Genomic DNA, 17,813 nt, shown 5'->3' on the forward strand with positions numbered 1-17,813 from the left:
GTTGTGGAGGAATTTGAGGCCTCAGGGCCGGCCTGGTCTTATTGTACATCCAGGTGCACTGACCCCGCGTTCAGTGTCACTGAGAGTAAACACCAAAGCACTCGCCTCTCGACCTTTACATTCTGCTCCCTGCGACAGCCGGGGGACAGTCACGGAGATGCGAGCCGTTAACTCTATGAGTTATGAAGAGTTTGTCGATGTGTTTGGGAATGTGATTGAGAAATGTCCCCTCATCGCAGCTGCAGTTTGGGCAGATCGCCCCTTCTCGAGTGTGAGCGCCTTGGAGAAAAGCATTGGAGATTTCATAGATTCCCTGCCTCGGTCAGGTAAGAAAACAAATGCGCTCAACATGCATGTGAAAACTCAATTTCAGCAAGTGAGCGTCAACTTAGACGGCGTTCAATACACACAGTCGAAATGTGCAGAATCTTCAACTGGACACCAGTGTGATAAGCCACTTGTTTTTCCCTCCTGAATGTTACTGGCCTAGTCCCAGTGGATTGGACGATAATGATTCAGAAACAGGGGTCCCGGTTTTAAATCACTCCAAATCCATTATGGGCTCAAATCCCACCAGGGCAGCTGGGGGATTTACATTCAGTTAGAATAAATTTTAAAGCTAGTATCAGTAATGGCATCACTAAAGACCTGGGCCAGAATCTTCTGTTCAGCGTGCGGTGATGGGCCCCGCACACCGACACATAAAATGTCGTGCAGTGATGTCGGGCGTGCGTCCCAACGTCACCGCGTGTCATTCTGACCTTCTGTTCAAAGGGCACGTGCCAGAGGCGGCTGTGCACCCGCCGAACTGTCAAAGGCCTGTTAAGGTCATTAATAAAACAATTAAGAACATAACATTAAAACTAGGAGCAGGAGTAGGCAATTCAGCCCCTCGAGCCTGCCCCGCCATTCATTACCATAGAACCATAGAAAAGTTACAGCACAGAAGGAGGCCATTCGGCCCATCTTGTTCATGCCAGCCCGAGAACACCCAGGTGCCCTTTCTAGTCCCACCTTCCTACACCCGGCCCATAGCCCTGCAGCTTACAGCACTTAAGGTGCAGATCCAGGTACTTTTTAAAAGAGTTTAACGTTTCTGCCTCTACTTGGGCAGCGAATTCCAAACACCCACTACCCCCTGTGTAAAAAAATTCTTCCTCATGTCCCCCTACACCTTCTGCCACTTATCTTGAATCTATGTCCCCTGGTTCTAGAATTCTCCATCAAGGGAAACAATTTTATCGTGTCCACTCTATCTATTCCCCTCATAATTTTGTACATCGCCTGCCCAACGCGGAGACAATTCTCCTCCTGGGATGGAACCTGATTGGTTCATTAATATATTGTAGGGAAAGAAACCTGTTGTTCTTACACATTCTGCACTAAATATGACTCCAGACACAGGTGGCTGAGACTTAACTGCCCTCTGAAAAGGCTAAGCAAGCCACTCAGCTGTACAAAATCATTATGAAAGGCTTTCATAAGAATAAAGTTGGACAAACCACCCGGAATTGACCTAGGCATTGGCCTCAGACATGACAAAAACACACTGAGTTCAGTCAACCCCACAAAGTCATCCTCACTAGTATATGGAGGCCCATGCCAAAATTGGGAGAGCTGTCCCATAGACTAGTCAAGCAGCATCTGACATAGTCATACTCACCAAATTATACCTTTTGGCCAATGTCCTAGACTCCTTCATCACCATCCATGGTTATGTCCTGACATACCAGAAGTGCCAGTTTATGGTATACATTTGGCAGGGAGTGGTCCTGGGAGTCTTCATCATTAACTCCAGAAAGTATCATGGCATCAGGTCACATATGAAGAAGGAAATCTACTGATTACAACCTCCTGCCCTCCCTCAGCTGATGAATCAATGCCTCTCCATGTTGACCACCATGTGGAAGAATGTACTCTGGGTGGGGGACATTCAGTGTCCATCAACATCAGTGGCTAAGCAGCATTACTACTGACTGAGCTGGCTGGGTTCTGAAGTACATAGCTGCTAGACTGGGTCTATGGTAGGTGGTGAGGGAACCAACATGAGGGAAAAATCTACCTGACCTCATCCTTACCTGTTACAGATGCGTCTATTACAGTATTGGTAGGAATGACCAATGAACTGTGCATGTAAAGACAAAGTCCTGTCTTCACACTGAGGATATCTTGCAACATGTTATATGACACAGCCCCTGTGCTAATTAGGGTAGATTCAGAACTGATCTAGCAGCTTAAAACTGGGTGTCCATGAGATGCTGTGGGCCATCAGCAGCAGTAATGTATTTAACCATAATCCTTAACCTCATGGCACAGCATGTTCCTCACTCTTCTATCGCTTTCAGTCTAGGGATCCTTCCCTGGTTCAGTGAGGAAAGCATGCCAGGTAATGAAGCAGTCCATGCCTGCATGCAGCAAGACCTGGACAATATTCAGGTTTGGGCAGTTACATGCATGCCATTCAAGTGCCAGGCCGTAACTCCAACACAAGAGAACCTAAGTGCTTCCTCTTAATATTCAATGGCATTGCCCCATCATCAAATTCCTCACCACTGTCATCCTGAGGATTTGTATTGACCAGAAACTAAACTGGACCACCCACATAAACACTGTGACTAAAATAGCAGATCAGAAGCTGGAAGCTATTATGAGCGAATCACCTCCTGAGCCTCCAAAGTCTTCCTCCATCTACAAGGCACAAGTCAGGCATGTGATGGAATACTCTCCACTGACCTGGATGAGTGCAACTCCAACAACAGTCAAGAAGGTTGACATTTTCCAGGATCAAGCAGCCTACTTGATCAGCACCCATCTACCACCTTAAACTTTCACTTCCTCCACAAGCGGTGCAACATGGCTGCAGTCTATATACTATCTACAAGACACACAGCAGGAAGCTGCAAAAGCTTGTTCAACAGTAACTTGCAAATCTGCAACCTCTACCACCTAGAAGGACAAGGACATCGGACATTTGGGAAGACCACCACCTGCAAGTCCCTCCAAGTCACACACATCCTGACTTGGAACTATCTAGCCATTCCTTCACTGTCCCTGGATCAGTATTCTGGAATTCTTGCCCAAGCACCACTGTAATATCTTCACCAAATTGACTAAAGCAGTTAAACAAGGTGGCTCACTACTACCTTCTCAAGGGCAGTTAGGCATGGGCAAGAAATGCTGGTCTTGGCAGTGATGTGCTACATCCTGTGAATAGATTTTTTAAAATGGCTAAAGGAAAACCTTTAGTTAAAACAAAGTGGAAATAAATTTTTATATAAGTTTTTACAAATATAAACTTTAAGGAGCTCAATGTTAGTTCCAAAGGTTTGTTTGCAGCAAGACCGAGAGACCAGTTTAATATAGAATGCATAATTACACAAAGGTGAGTATTTCAAAATAAAGATGATGGGAACCACAGATCTTTTTTATTTTATCAAGTGTTATGATATGACAGGTGGTAATTGCTGGGTTGACCAAATCCCAAAGGGAAACTTGGCCAAGCTATCACAACAATTTGCAATTTATACTTTTATTGTGAGAAGGTATGTGCACTGAAGTCAGAAGTAAAGATTCCACTACCACTTTTGAGGATTTTGAATATTAAATTAAAACATCTATTAACAAGATAAAAGAAAATTTAAACACACAAGATTACAGTTACACAGCTAAATTTAGTCTTACATTTCCCAAGAGATTTCTACTTAACTAGACTCCCAAATAAACACCCTTTTCCCAGGCAAAGGTCCAAATGGATTCTTAATCTATAAAACATCCAGTAATATTACCTCAAGGTAATCCACTATTGCTATAGGGGAGGTATTTCACAGGGCTTCCCTCTCCCTCTCGCTTGACAATGGAACTCCAAGGCTTTTAACAAAACCTTGCTCTCTGGAACAAGCAAGCACTTCTCTGGGGTGGCTAGAAACTGCTTTTTCACAAGTCTGTCTCTGCACAACCCACCTTTCAAGATCTCACATGGCCACTCTTATATAGCTTTCAATCTTTCCGTAAATATATTTTCTCCCTCTTTTGATCTTTAAAACACATTGTTTTAAACTTTCTTTGGTAGTTACCTTTCCCAGAATATGAACATATTTCATGTTGTCATTATGGCCAGTACTTTTGGGAAAAATAAATTTAATAACTTTGCCTTGTTTATTTATAATTTTGCCAGTTGAAAAACTTCTGGTTATGCCTCTTTGAAATTCAAACCTTTCAACTTATCTACAAATGCAAATGTTAGCTCGTCCACTTCCTTTTCAAAATGCCTGTTTTTTCACCTTATTGCTTTGATGATTTAATGTTGCAGTTTAACTGTCTTCAGTTGAATTAAATTAGTCACCCAACCACAACACACATACACAGCCCATACAAGCCTGCTTCAGTATGCCACAGTAATATTGGGACAAAAATGAAATTTCCTTTACACAAGATAAACCATGTTTGGAATTCAAAGTCAATCTAAAGCAGGAAAAACACTAGTTTCTATGGTTAATTACAATAGGAATGAATATGATGGGAAGAAGAGTAAAAAACATGTGAATATTTGAGACTGGTGGCTAGTGTCCTGTTGCAGGCTTATATATAAAAAACATTCATCATTGCTTGGTATCAGCTTACATGCAGGAGTTAATTTAAAGATCATAGTGATCAGAGTTTGAGGTGATTTATTTTTGTTGTTTTTAGACTGACTTTGTTCCCCTTTTGTATTTCCCCTGACAAATACTGTGCCTCAAATACCATTGGGGTTTCAAATTTTATGCCTGCAGAGTTTGCAGTCTACAAAGGCAGCAATGGGATTTCCTATGGGAATATCCTTTCTCTGCTTCTTGAAGGAAAATGATGAGAGTACAGGGAATGTGGGCTCATCTGGCAGCACACACCATGCCTGACCCTTAACTGTCATGGGCGGGATGAGGTTTCATGTAGGTTTTTAAAAATGTAATTAAAGTGTATTTAAAAGTTATGAACATGTCCCAACTCATGTGACAGTGTCACATGAGGAGACATGTCAGGGAATTTTTTTTTCCTCTATTTTTCAGATTTTTTATTGTATAGCCGATCACCCTGAGGCAGCACGTAGCCTCAGGGAGATGAGTGCGCTCTTTTGTGCACATGCATGAAAAAGCGCACTCTTGGCTCAGAGAATTACCACCCCCCACCCCCCCGCCTGCACAGGGAGTGCTCAGCGCTTCCGTGCGGATGTCATGCTGGGTGGGCCTTAATTGGCCCGCCCACATGAAATGGCGGCGCGCCCCCAATTGGGGGTGCCAATCGGAGGCACACCTCCATGCACCCGTTCTTAAACTTCCCCCCCAATGGGGGTAAAATTCTGCCCCATGAGCTCTACCTACCAACCTAGACTGTAAAAGTAACATCCAGATTTCTTTTTGCCATTTCATTTGCCTAGCTACCTTTTCAAACAAAATAAAGAATACCTCTACATCCCTTTCCTCAAATTTTGGAAGAGTTTGGACAAATTTAAACATCTCCCTACTGGATTCTGATCTGGAAATAAATCTTTCCTCCCTTACTGGTGTTTCTTTTTTTAACTGCCAACAGTTTAACCTGGAATTCTCTGTCTCTCTCTTTTTATTTTTCCTCCTTTTCTATCCTCAACATTTCTAACTCCCTTTCATATTTTCTTTCCCTCTCCTGCCTTTCTGCCTGTTCCCTTTGGAATTCCCTTTCCCTTTCCTTTTCCTCCAATTCAATCTTTTTCATTTGGAGTTGAATTTGAGCCCATTCCAACGACCCACCCCTTGGAGAACTCGGCCTCTCAGGTATTCCTTCCTAAATGCTGTGCTATACCTTCAATTATGTCTGATTTCCCCACCCCTGCGGGTAATCCTAATTGTAATTTATCTGCCAATTCCATCAGTTTACTCTTGTTTAATTTCTGTAAACCAGTCAGAGTTACATTTTCCATCTGTAAAAAAGCCTTAGCAACTTCCAACGCCATTTCTAATTCCAACCTATATAATACCTCACAACAACTCCAATTCCTATGTTCCGGAGCTCTTTACCTCCACGTACTTGTTAAAAAGGATTCACAGATCCCACAAATGTCAAGGATTTCGAGTCCCAGGCCAATTATTATTCTGTGACCAATCACCCACTGTCCGCGTTTCAAATCCTGGGTGAGCCCCCATTTGTTACAATCCCAGCTGAAGTTACCCCTGGACAAGCCTGATCCCAGAGTGGAACCCAGCTTGATAGATCCTAACTTTTATTTGTTTGTGTAGATACATGGAGAGTAGCTACTGAACAGAGTTACAGGAGTCAGCTGATGAACTTTAACAGAAGAATAAAACATTTATTCAACAAGAAAAGATGAACTATATTACAATACTCCTTCACCTACAACTGTACCTTTACAGATGTACACAGATTCATAAGGATAACACAAGTTACAAAAGCTATCATATACTTTAATGTTCACAGTAAATACACAGTCCATATAAACCTATGGCACCCTGTGGTCAGACACACCACACTCTGACCTCAAGTGACAGATGCTACCTCAAACAGATCCTTTGGATTTCTCCTCAACTCCCCTCAGACGCTTGTCACGCCATGAGCCAACTAGTCTCACTGAGTTCTGTCCTTCACATGAAGGTTTTCAATCTCCACTCCCCAAGACCTTGCCATGGAATCTTCTCCCAAACTGACACTTTCTCTCAGACGCCTTCCGCAAAGGTTCACCACTAGGGTTTTGAACTCTCCTTCTGATGTTCCTCTTCCCCCCGTCACCACATGCATTCAAGCTGTTTTCCATGCACACTCTCTCACCAATTCAGCTTTAACAGTACACCACTGCTTCACATGCCCAAAGCAAAGAATAACAGACCTTCAGTTGCCTCTTTGAACCTTACTTCTTGCAAGCTGTTCTCACTTTAAATGTGAAGCTTGGAGCCTTTCTCTCTGCCCCTCACTCTTAACTTCACTTAACAGGATATTTTCCCAGGTTCCTGCCCTTTCTTTGACTACAAGGTCTCCTTTGGACTTTCCCCTCTTCCACGCTCCTGGATTTTTGGAGATTTTCTTCGCTTGGGACCTGTTTGTTTTTTTGAGAAATCTGCAGTTCCCTCTCCCAGAGTCCAGTCTCTCTGGGGTCCTGGCTTCAACTGAACTTAAAACTGCTGTTTCTTTAGTTCTATGTGTATGTCTGTGGGAGGAACCTGCCTATCTGCACTCCGCCCCCACCCCCAAACCCTTGGTAGCCAACAGCACTATTCTTTCAACTCTTGTGTGTTTACTTTTACTTTATAGGAGTCTTAAACTTCACATTAGAAATGCAAGCCGCCTTTTAGAGTGAAACGAAAACTCCATTTGACCTTTTCTAACACACAGATCCAGAAATACAAATCAAACTTAAACTTCAAAGATATAACTCATTCCTAACACCCATAAATACAAATATAACTTGCTTAAACTGTCTCTATTTTCTAACAGTTCCAAGTCAGGAAGATGTGTGGTTTGGAGGGGAATTTGCAGGTGATGATGTTCCCATGCATCTACTGTCCTTGCCCTTCTAGGTGGTAGAGGTCATGGGTTTGGAAGGTGCTGTCAAAGGAACCTTGATGAGTTGCTGCGTTGTATCTTGTAGATTGGACACACTGCTGCCAGTATGCGTCAGTGGTGGAGGGAATGTATGTTTAAGGTGGTGAATGGGGTGCCATCAAGCGGGCTGCTTTGTCCTGGAGGATGTCAAGTTCCTTGAGTGTTGTGGGAGCTGCACTCATCCAGGCAAGTGGGGAGTACTCCATCACACTCCTGAATTGTGCCTTATAGATGGTGGACAGGCTTTGGGGAGCCAGGAGGTGAGTTCCTCACAGCAGGATTTCTTGTAGGCACAGTATTTATATGGCTCTTCCAGTTTAGCCCCTGGTCAATGGTACCCTCACTGATATTAGGGGATTCAGCGATGGTAATGGCAATGAATGTCAAGGGGAAATGGTCATTGCCTGGCATTTGTGTGGTGTGAATATTACTTATCACTTATCTGCCCAAGCCTGAATGTTGCCCAGATCTTACTGCATAAGGACAGAGACTGTTTCAGTATCTGAGGAATCTCAAATGGTGCTGAACATTGTGCAATCATCCGCAAATGTCTGACCTTATGACAGATGGAAGGTCTTTGATGAAGCAGCTGAAGATGGTTGGGCCAAGGACACTACCCTGAGAATCTCCTGCAGTGATGTTCTGGAACTGAGATGATTAACCTTCAACATCCACAACCATCTTCCTTTGTGCTGGGTATGACACCAGCCAGTGGAGAGTATTCCACCTGATTCCCATTGACTTCAGTTTTACAAGGGCTCCTTGATTCCACATTCAGTCAAATGCTGCCTTGATGTCTAGGGCAGTCACTCTCACCCCATCCCTTGAGCTTAGCTCTTTTGTCCTTGTTTGGACCAATGGTGCAATGAGGTCAGGAGCTGAGTGGCCCTTACCTTTGAAATCCAATGTTACTTGCACCAGTATTAGTTTTATTCGCATTTAAATTTGTTGCTGTTTAGTTGCATAAAGCAAACAAAATGCATTTTAAGTTAAAGCAAAAAATATTGTTCTATCTCAGATGGTGTGCGTCATTAGCATCATTAATGACCATAGTTACCTTGAGTTTACCAGGGGAAAATTAAATATAAGAGTCATACTTCCTGGCATAAATTATTTGGACCCGAGAATTGCAAGTACAATTTCTGCCAAATTGAGTAAGTAGTTGATACAGAGGATGACTGCAACAAAATACAGGAAGGCATTGATAAACTTGCAGAATTGGCATCCAATTGATAAATGAATTTCTGTACTGTATGAAGTAAGTGAGTAAGTATCATTTTATAGCACGAATAAGGAGACCATATGCTCCCTGGAAAATAAAACTCGAAATAGGGTAGAGGAACAGAGGGATCTTGGGGTGGGGGGGGTGGAGGGGGCGGGGGCGGTACAGATCCACAGATCACTGAAAGGCAGCAACACAGTTTAATAAGGTCATTAAAAAAAACAAAACCCTGGAGTTCATTTCTAGAGGGCTAGAACTGAAAAGCAGAGAACTTCTGTCAAACTTGTACAGACCCTTGGCTGAACCACACTGTGAAGAGTTCTGGTCTCATTATTTAAAAAAAAAGGCCATGGAGAAGATGCACAAAATACCAGAAATGAGAGAATATACATATCTGGAACAACTGAACAGGCTGGGTTTCCTATCCCTGGAAAAGAGATGACTGATAGAGGTATTCAAGATATCAGGTAACCTTAGAGAGGTATTCAAGAGTTTAATTGCATTAATATGACTACGTCTGGCTGTTCCTTGGCTGGTCTGTGGGATAGCTCCCCCAGTTTTGGCACAAGCCGTCCTCCCCCGCTGTTAGTAAGGAGGATTTGTCAGGTTTGACAGGGCTGGGTGTGCCATTGTTTTTTTCTGGTGCCAAGATCGAGTTTCATTCTTTTTTGGCTCTGTGACAGATTGTTACAACTGAGTGCCTTGCTAGGCCATTTCAGAGTCAACCACATTGCTGTGGATCTGGAGTCACATGTAGGCCAGCGGATTTCTTTCCCTACAGGGCATTAATTTAAACAATGGTTTCTATGATCACCATTATGGATACTAGTTTTTCATTCCAGATTTATTAATTGAACTTAAATTCCACCAGCTGCCACAGAATTTGAACCCATGTCCGGCCCTAGAGCATTATTCTGGGTTTCCGGATTGCTAGTCCAGTAACGTTACTACCATGCCACTGCCTCCCCACAGAGAGATGATGTTTCCACTTGTGGGAGAGACCAGAACCAGAGACCAGAAATAAAAGATAATCACTAATAAGTCCATTAGTGAATTCAAGAGAACTTCTGTAGCCTGAGCACGGTTAAAACGTGAAACTTGCTAACACAGGGAGTAGTTGAGGTGAATAGTGTAAATTAATTCAAGGGAAAGCTATGAGGGAGAAAGGAACAGAAAGATATATTGATAGAATTAAATAACATAGGGCGGGAGGAGGCTTGTGTGGAGCATAAACACCGGCATGGTCTTGTTGAGCCAAATGGCCTGTTTCTGTGCTGTAATACCTAACAAACAAAGCTAACACCAAAATGTGAAGATCTATTGATAGCGATACTACATGCTCTCATTGAAGCCAGTCTGATTAACCCTTGCATAATGGAGTGGCTAAGGCCAGGGAGTGAATGTTGAATTGACTATGACCAGGAAACAGAGCATGGAACATTTTGAAGCCAGGTACAAGAGCCTGGAACTTAAAAAGTAGAATCTGGAATGGTTTAAGGTTGTGCATGAAGCCTAGAATGGCACTAGACTGCAGCTGAACAGCAAAACCTGAAGTGGTCTGAGGCATAGTTAAGAACTATAGTGGCTCCAAGCAAGAGCGCAGGTGTGCCGCAGCTCTGGGAAAACTATGGTAACTAATGGGAATTATTTCTGTTCAGATTCCTCTCACTTGATTCTTCAAGCATTTCCTAAAACATTAGAAATACACAAAATAATTAAAAATTGCAATATCTTACAGAGAAAATAGCTGCAATTGTTCTAGAAACAATTAGCCTGCAATACTCTCATCGTTGCATTTTAAGAATAATGGAGAAAACAGGGCTTCATTTTTGACCTCATCTAATAGACTAATCAGATCACAGAATGTGATGATTAGAGGGGCTCAGAATTTTAATATTATAAATATACATAGGTATATTGCTGTATATTATATTAATGTTTCTGATGACTGCCTCCAAATGAGCACTCTCAGATATCTGGTGCAGATGTTAATTGTTTACTTGCCATTCCTGCAATAAACACTAAATGTTTCTTTTGGCTCCAAAAAAAAATCATGTCTCATCTGAAGTATGGTAGTCAGTCACTAGGTGGCACCATGTACCTTTTGCATTGTAGTGCTTGCTTATTAACCAGTACTAAATTCAGTTTGTACTGTATTTTAAAAAGTGATAAACCAGCAATGGTTGCTGAAACAGCAAAGGAACTGCTGAGGTACACCAGCTTGATGCATGGGAGAAAGTGGCACAGGCATTTAGATTTTCTGATTGGACAGAAGAGTACCTGCAAGACTTTTAGTGGACTTAATCTACTTCTGGAGTTGTCTTCATTATCAGAAAGTAGGCAAACTCCTGTTGGGGAAAATACTTCTGGTGGGGAGTGCAGTCATTCATGAATGAATTTGAAGAAGTAGAAATGCTAATTATGCACTCTGGAAAAATGGAGAAGTAATTTGGGCAAAATTACCAGTAAAGAGTACTCTGATTGGGCTATTGAATTTATCCTGTAGAAAGTCAGGCAGAATAGAACAGCTCACTTTGTTAATGAGTCCTATAGGATCACAAACAGACCAAATGAGGGAAAATGTTGCTACCAGTGCCAATACTATCTCCAATATTCCAGGCACATGGGAGCGTATTGTAAGGTCAGTTAATAGTGGATTAAGTGTGCCTGCCACTTGTATCTCCCTCTCGCATTGTACTAATTATTTTCAATGCTCACTATTCCAGGCTGTTGTACAGCAAGATGTATTTTAAGTCCCCAGGCTTCACCTTTAGCTTTCCTACAATCACTTATTTGTGCTGTCAGACATTTCACCTACTTCAAATGCAACTAATAAAAATGTTGCAATCCATTTTTCAGTTGTCTTTTTGACACTTTTAATATTTATCTTCTGTGTGACTAATATTACCTTTTTGGAGCCAGTTTTCCCAATCCCGCTATTGGATCTCCTTTTGTAGCGTTTATTGCAAGAATGGCAAATAAACAATTAACAGCTGCACCAGATATCTGAAAATGCTGATTTGGAGGCAGTCATTAGAAAGTGCATGAAGTTAATCCAGGGTGACATTTCTACTCCTTTTCCTTCACTCACTTTGAGAAAACCCCTGGCTATCTCTTGATACTTGTGCTGACAAAAAAAGAAATCAGGAGCTTTAATATGTGTAGGATCAACGTCCCATTGCATTCTGACACTGCCTGTTCATTCTTGAATGGGCTTCACCTGTGTGCTTCCATAATTATATTCATATTAACTATTTTAATGTATTGCTAATGTTTTCCTGTTCTTCACTTTACATTCTGACCTCCATTGCAATTATGCCTGAGCTACCTAAGCTGAGACCAAGATCAATATTGTATATATTTATCTCTAGACATCTTCTGCACATAAACAACTCCTTTATTGCTATCCAACTCAACCAAAAAGCCACGCCTGGAGGCTAATGGAATTTTCAAACCTATGAACTGCCATGCAGCTACCACTATCATTCCAGATATCAATGCCATTCCAGAGCTAGTCCTGACCAGACTTAACAGAACAATATGAGAATTCCTAAGGATCTCTCCCTGCTTAGGTTTGATACAACATGGAGTATAATGACGTACAACTAAACTGTACTTTATTAATCCAGCCAGTCTAGAATTAACAGCACATCTGCCCAGGAGGGCTCCGTTTATACACATACACAGAGCACCTGCACCTCTCTCAACCTATTCACTGTCCCTAAATTGTCAGACTGCTTGTTCAACATCCAGTATCGGGTGAACAGAAATTTCCTCCAATTAAATATTGGGAATATTGAAGACATTGTCTTTGTTCCCCGCTACAAACTCTGCTCCTTCACCATTGGCTCCATCTCTCTCCCCTGCAACTGCCTGAGGCTGAACCACACTGTACACAACAACATGGTGTCATATTCGAGATGCGCTTTCAACCAATTACTGTTTATTTCCACCTCTGTAATATTGCCCAGCTCCAGCTGTGCTTCAGCCCTTGGGCTGCTGAATCCTTCATCCATATCTTTGTTACCTCCAGACTTGACTATTCTAAGGCACTCCCATATTCTACCTTCTGTAACCTTGAGGTCTTGCAAAACTGCACCAAATTCCATTCACGCATCGCCCCTGTGCTCAGTGACCTATATTGGCTCACGATCTAACAACGTCTTGATTTTAAATTTCTCATCTTTGTTCTCAAATCCCTCCATGGACTGGCCCCTCTCTATCTCTGTAACTCCTCCAGCCCCGCAATCCTCTGAGATATCTGTGCTCCTCTAATTCTGGACTTTGAGCATCCCCAATTTTAATTGCTTCTCCATTGGTGGCCGTGCCTTCAGCTACCGAAGCCCTAAGCTCTGGAATGCATTCACTAAACCTCTCTACCTCTGTATCTTGCTTTCCTCCTTTAAAATTCTTCTTAACACCTACATCTTTGACCAACTTTTTGATCATGTGCCCTAATATCTTTTTTTGTGGCTTGGTGTCATACTTTATTTTATAATGTATTTGTGAAGTGCCTTGGGAAGTTTTATTCCTTAAAGGTTCTATATAAATACAAATTGTGGCTCCGTCAGCTGCAAATGTAGACAGAGCCACAACTCCTCCTCAAGCCCTAAGACCTTTAAAATGGATTCTTTGGGAACAGAATTTCAAAACATTCACAGAGTTGTAAATGGCAGCCAGGCAGCAAATTGAGCTGCTGTCTGCTGTGAATGCTGCTTTCGAGCTGGATCCTCTGGTAATTCGCCATTCAAACTGGCACTGCAATCTAGAGGTTGAGAAACCTCCTCCTTCCCTTGGGTTGAGGTTGTGGCACTGATCAAGCTCCAGGTGGCGGTGCAGGATTGTATTTCTTGACTCAGCTGCAGCATCCTGGAAGCTGTCTTGTGTTCTTCGTTCACACAAGACAAAAAGATCTGCTCCATAATAAAAGAAAATTGAAACCTCTACGAATCAACTTAATTCTCCAGAATTCTCCAGTCAGAAATGTTACTTATTTTTATTCGGTCAATGCCTAATCGTGGGGAATGCATCATATTTTGATTTCACTAACCAAGCTAGTGATCCAATAAGTGGTTAGCACCATATATTTATTTCAAGCTGTAACGATATATCACATTGTTTTCAAACTTGGGTCGAGCAGTTGGGATAGAGTGATATTAGATCATATAGGGTGTCAATAATGATTTCACTAATTGAGTAATTTAGTTGATGCATGTCACATTTTAATGAAACAATTTAACTTTCTGTTATTGCAGTCTGGAAGTAGGAAAACATTTAAGGCTGTTCAATGTTATATTATTTACAGGCAACCCTATATGTTATCCTAATTACTCTAGTTATTTACTGATTTTTTTTTTAGCATTCACCTCCAAGATGTGTGCACTGTTAAATATTGTGCATTTTATCGAATTCCCCACTTAAGTATAATATATTTTGGCAACTTTGTAGATTACTCAATACAGCCATGTACCTGGTAGTATAGCCCCTCAATCCCACCATTGACTCTAATTTGTCATGCTGTGTGTCGGGCATCCAGTATTGAATGAGCAGAAACTTTCTCCAGTTAAGCATTGGGAGACCAATTGGTTCCCACCACCATAAGACCACAAGACCATAAGACATAGGAGCAGAAATTAGGCCATTCGGCCCATCGAGTCTGCTCCGCCATTCAATCATGGCTGATAAGTTTCTCAACCCCATTCTCTCGCCTTCTCCCCGTAACCTTTGATCCCCTTACCAATCAAGAACCTATCTATCTCGGTCTTAAATACACTCAATGACCTGGCCTCCACAGCCTTCTGTGGCAATGAATTCCATAGATTCACCACTCTCTGGCTGAAGAAGTTTCTCCTCATCTCTATTCTAAAAGGTCTTCCCTTTACTCTGAGGCTGTGCCCTCAGGTCCTAGTCTCTCCTACTAATGGAAACATCTTCCCCACGTCCACTCTATCCAGGCCTTTCGGTATTCTGTAAGTTTCAATCAGATCCCCCTTCATCCTTCTAAACTCCATCGAGTATAGACTCAGAGTCCTCAAACGTTCCTCGTATGTTAAGCCTTTCATTCCTGGGATCATTCTCGTGAACCTCCTCTGGACCCTCTCCAGGGCCAGAACATCCTTCCTGAGATACGGGGCCCAAAATTGCTCACAATGTTCTAAATGTGGTCTGACCAGAGCCTTATAAAGCCTCAGCAGCACATCCCTGCTTTTATGTTCTAGTCCTCTTGAAATAAATGCCAACATTGCATTTGCCTTCCTAACTACCGACTCAACCTGCAAGTTAACCTTAAGAGAATCCTGGGCTAGGACTCCCAAGTCCCTTTGCACTCCAGATTTCTGAATTCTCTCCCCATTTAGAAAATAGTCTATGCCTCAATTCTTCCTACCAAAGTGCATGACCTCACACTTCCCCACATTATATTCCATCTGCCACTTCTTTGCCCATTCTCCTAACCTGTCCAAATCCTTCTGCAGCCTCCCTGCCTCCTCAATACTACCTGTCCCTCCACCTATCTTTGTATCATATGCAAACTTAGCCAGGATGCCCTCAGTTCCTTCATCTAGATCATTAATGCATAAAGTGAAAAGTTGTGGTCCCAACACTGACCCCTGCGGAACTCCACTAGTCACCAGCCGCCATCCTGAGAAGGACCCCCTTATCCCCACTCTCTGCCTCCTGCCAGACAACCAATCTTCTATCCATGCTAGTACCTTGCCTCTAACACCATGGGCTCTTATCTTACTGAGCAGCCTCCTGTGCGGCACCTTGTCAAAGGCCTTCTGGAAGTCCAAGTAGATAACATCCATTGGCTCTCCTTTGTCTAACCTACTCGTTACCTCCTCAAAGAATTCTAACAGATTTGTCAGGCATGACCTCCCCTTGATGAAACCATTCTGACTTTGCCCTATTTACCATGCACTTCCACAAACTTTGTTCCCCAGCTACCGACTCCATCCCTCTCCCTGGCCGCTGCCTGAGGCTAATCGAGACTGTTCACAACATTGGCATCCTATTTGACTCTGATGTGAGTTTCCAATCCCTTAATCCTCTCCATCACCAAAAACCCTTTACTTTCACCTCTGCAACATCACAGGTCTCTGCCTCTGCCTCAGTTCACCTGTGTTGAAATCCTCATTCATTTCTTTATTAGCTTTAGCCTGGTCTAGTCCAATGCTCTTCTTGTTTTCAAATCCCTCCATGACCTTTTTGCTCCCTATCTCTGTAACCCCAACCCTGCACCCATCCCTACAGCCAATGTTCTCCTTAAAATTTAGGTGTTGTTCCTTTCTTGTATTTTTCAGTGCATGATTCCTCTAATTTTTTGGCACAGCCATGTGCAGCACAACTTAAGTGGTAATATTGCTTACAACTTTGAAATCTCTGTGCTCCTCCAACTCTGGCCCCTTGTATATCCCCAATTTTCTTCACCATGCCTTCAGCTACCTAGGTCCTAACTTCTGAAATGTTCTTCCTGAACGTCCACACCTCTCTACCTCTCTGATCTCCTTCAAGATGCTTCTTAAAACCTACTTCTTTGAACAGGCTTCTGGTCAGCTACCCTGACCCACTTATGTGGCTTGATGACACCCACATCCCATGAAAGAATAAAAAAAAAATCCAAGATTAAAAAAAGGTTGTATTTTTACATTTCACTAAATTACAGAAATGAGCTGCAGTAACATCTTGTCCCTTTCTCTACCTTGATTCATTGAAATTCAGTGTGACCACGTAGAATTCAGAAATAGCAGTAAAAGAATCACCAGTGTCAATGATATGTATTTTGATTTCGTTAACACCAATGTGTTAAGAGTTGTGAGACTAATAAAGTCTATCACTAATTCTAGAAATATGTCAACTTTAAAACTTGCATTGTGAAGCAGCCATTTTCTCTTGTCTTTGTAAAGGGAAAGAAGGAATTCTGCGATGCCATCCTGATCTGGCTGGGAGAGACCTACTCAGAGGGGCGCTGTCACCCGAATCCCAGGGAGAGCAGAGGCAAGCCGGCTTAACCAGCCTCACTCCAGGCCAGAGATCCCAGCTCAGTGAATTAAATGCTTCTTACAAGAACAGATTTAATTTCCCGTTCGTGATCTGTGTCAGGATGAATGACAGGGAAACTATATTCCAACAGCTCAGCAGCAGAATCCGCAACAGCCCGGAGCAGGAGCTACAGATCAGCATCGAGGAGGTTAAAAAAATCTGCCACCTGCGCCTTTTGGATATCTCCAGCCACATGGCCCAGGCCACCAAGCTTTAATCAGAAGGGCTGCCAGAGAGTTCAAACCATCAAATACCAGGGAATAAATGAAGTGGAGTATCAGCGCGTCACTCTGTTAATGAAATGTGCAAACCTCTTGTAGAATGCCAAATGTAACATCACAAATTGAATAAATCGCTTTAGGCAGCTAATAAATGCAGTGAATCTAGAATTTATTCCGTTTGTTTAGCTTCATTCGGTCTTGCAGGCCTAAGAAATGAAACATATTTACACATTATCTCTACCCCTTTCCTAAATACTAGAATACTCATTTTATTGGTGTGGATGGTTATTTATTGAAAGTAAGATCCCCGAAGATGCCCTTGGTCTGACTACAAAATGCCTAAGGCCAAGCCATCAATGAGTTGTCTGTGGCTCGATGGGTATCTTTCTCATCTCTAGATCAGAAGATCTCAAGCTCCACTCCAGAGTTTGAAGTATGAAAATCTATGTTGGCTCTCTAGTGTAATAGTTTTAGAAATGCTGCCTTTCAAGTGAGATGCTCTCTCCACTTTACAGCTGGGTATGGAAGAGGAAGAGCAGAGGAATTCTCCTGCTGTCCTAACCAATACATGTCTCTCAACCAACATGAAAAATGATTCTGGACATTTTCACATTGTATGCGAGAGCCTGTGTGTAAATTGGCTGCTTTGTCTCCTACATTGCAACAGCAACGACACTTCAAAGAAGGATTTGATTAGCTACAAAGTGCTTTGGGATGTCCTGAGGTTTTGAAAGTCTTTCATTCTTTCCTCATATTCCCATTTGCAT

At 42.4% G+C, this 17,813-nt stretch overlaps 1 protein-coding gene across 1 annotated transcript; it reads left to right on the forward strand.

The window, feature by feature from the left end:
- Window positions 1–78: 78 nt before the first annotated feature.
- Window positions 79–17,214, forward strand: urad (ureidoimidazoline (2-oxo-4-hydroxy-4-carboxy-5-) decarboxylase). The gene is made up of 2 exons (XM_078544854.1): window positions 79–326; window positions 16,690–17,214. The coding sequence occupies exons 1-2, from the start codon at window positions 158–160 to the stop codon at window positions 17,040–17,042; spliced, it is 522 nt and encodes a 173-aa protein (XP_078400980.1). The 5' UTR covers window positions 79–157; the 3' UTR covers window positions 17,043–17,214.
- The last annotated feature ends 599 nt before the right edge of the window (window positions 17,215–17,813 follow it).

The sequence above is a fragment of the Cetorhinus maximus genome, chromosome 7 (genome assembly GCF_964194155.1).
Source record: "Cetorhinus maximus chromosome 7, sCetMax3.hap1.1, whole genome shotgun sequence".
Classification (NCBI taxonomy): domain Eukaryota; kingdom Metazoa; phylum Chordata; class Chondrichthyes; order Lamniformes; family Cetorhinidae; genus Cetorhinus; species Cetorhinus maximus.

Coding starts and splice junctions, on each gene's coding strand:
- urad (XM_078544854.1), top strand. CDS start 158: ATGCGAGCCGTTAACTCTATGAGTTATGAAGAGTTTGTCGATGTGTTT. Junction 327..16,689: donor AGATTCCCTGCCTCGGTCAG/GTAAGAAAACAA, acceptor GTCTTTGTAAAG/GGAAAGAAGGAATTCTGCGA.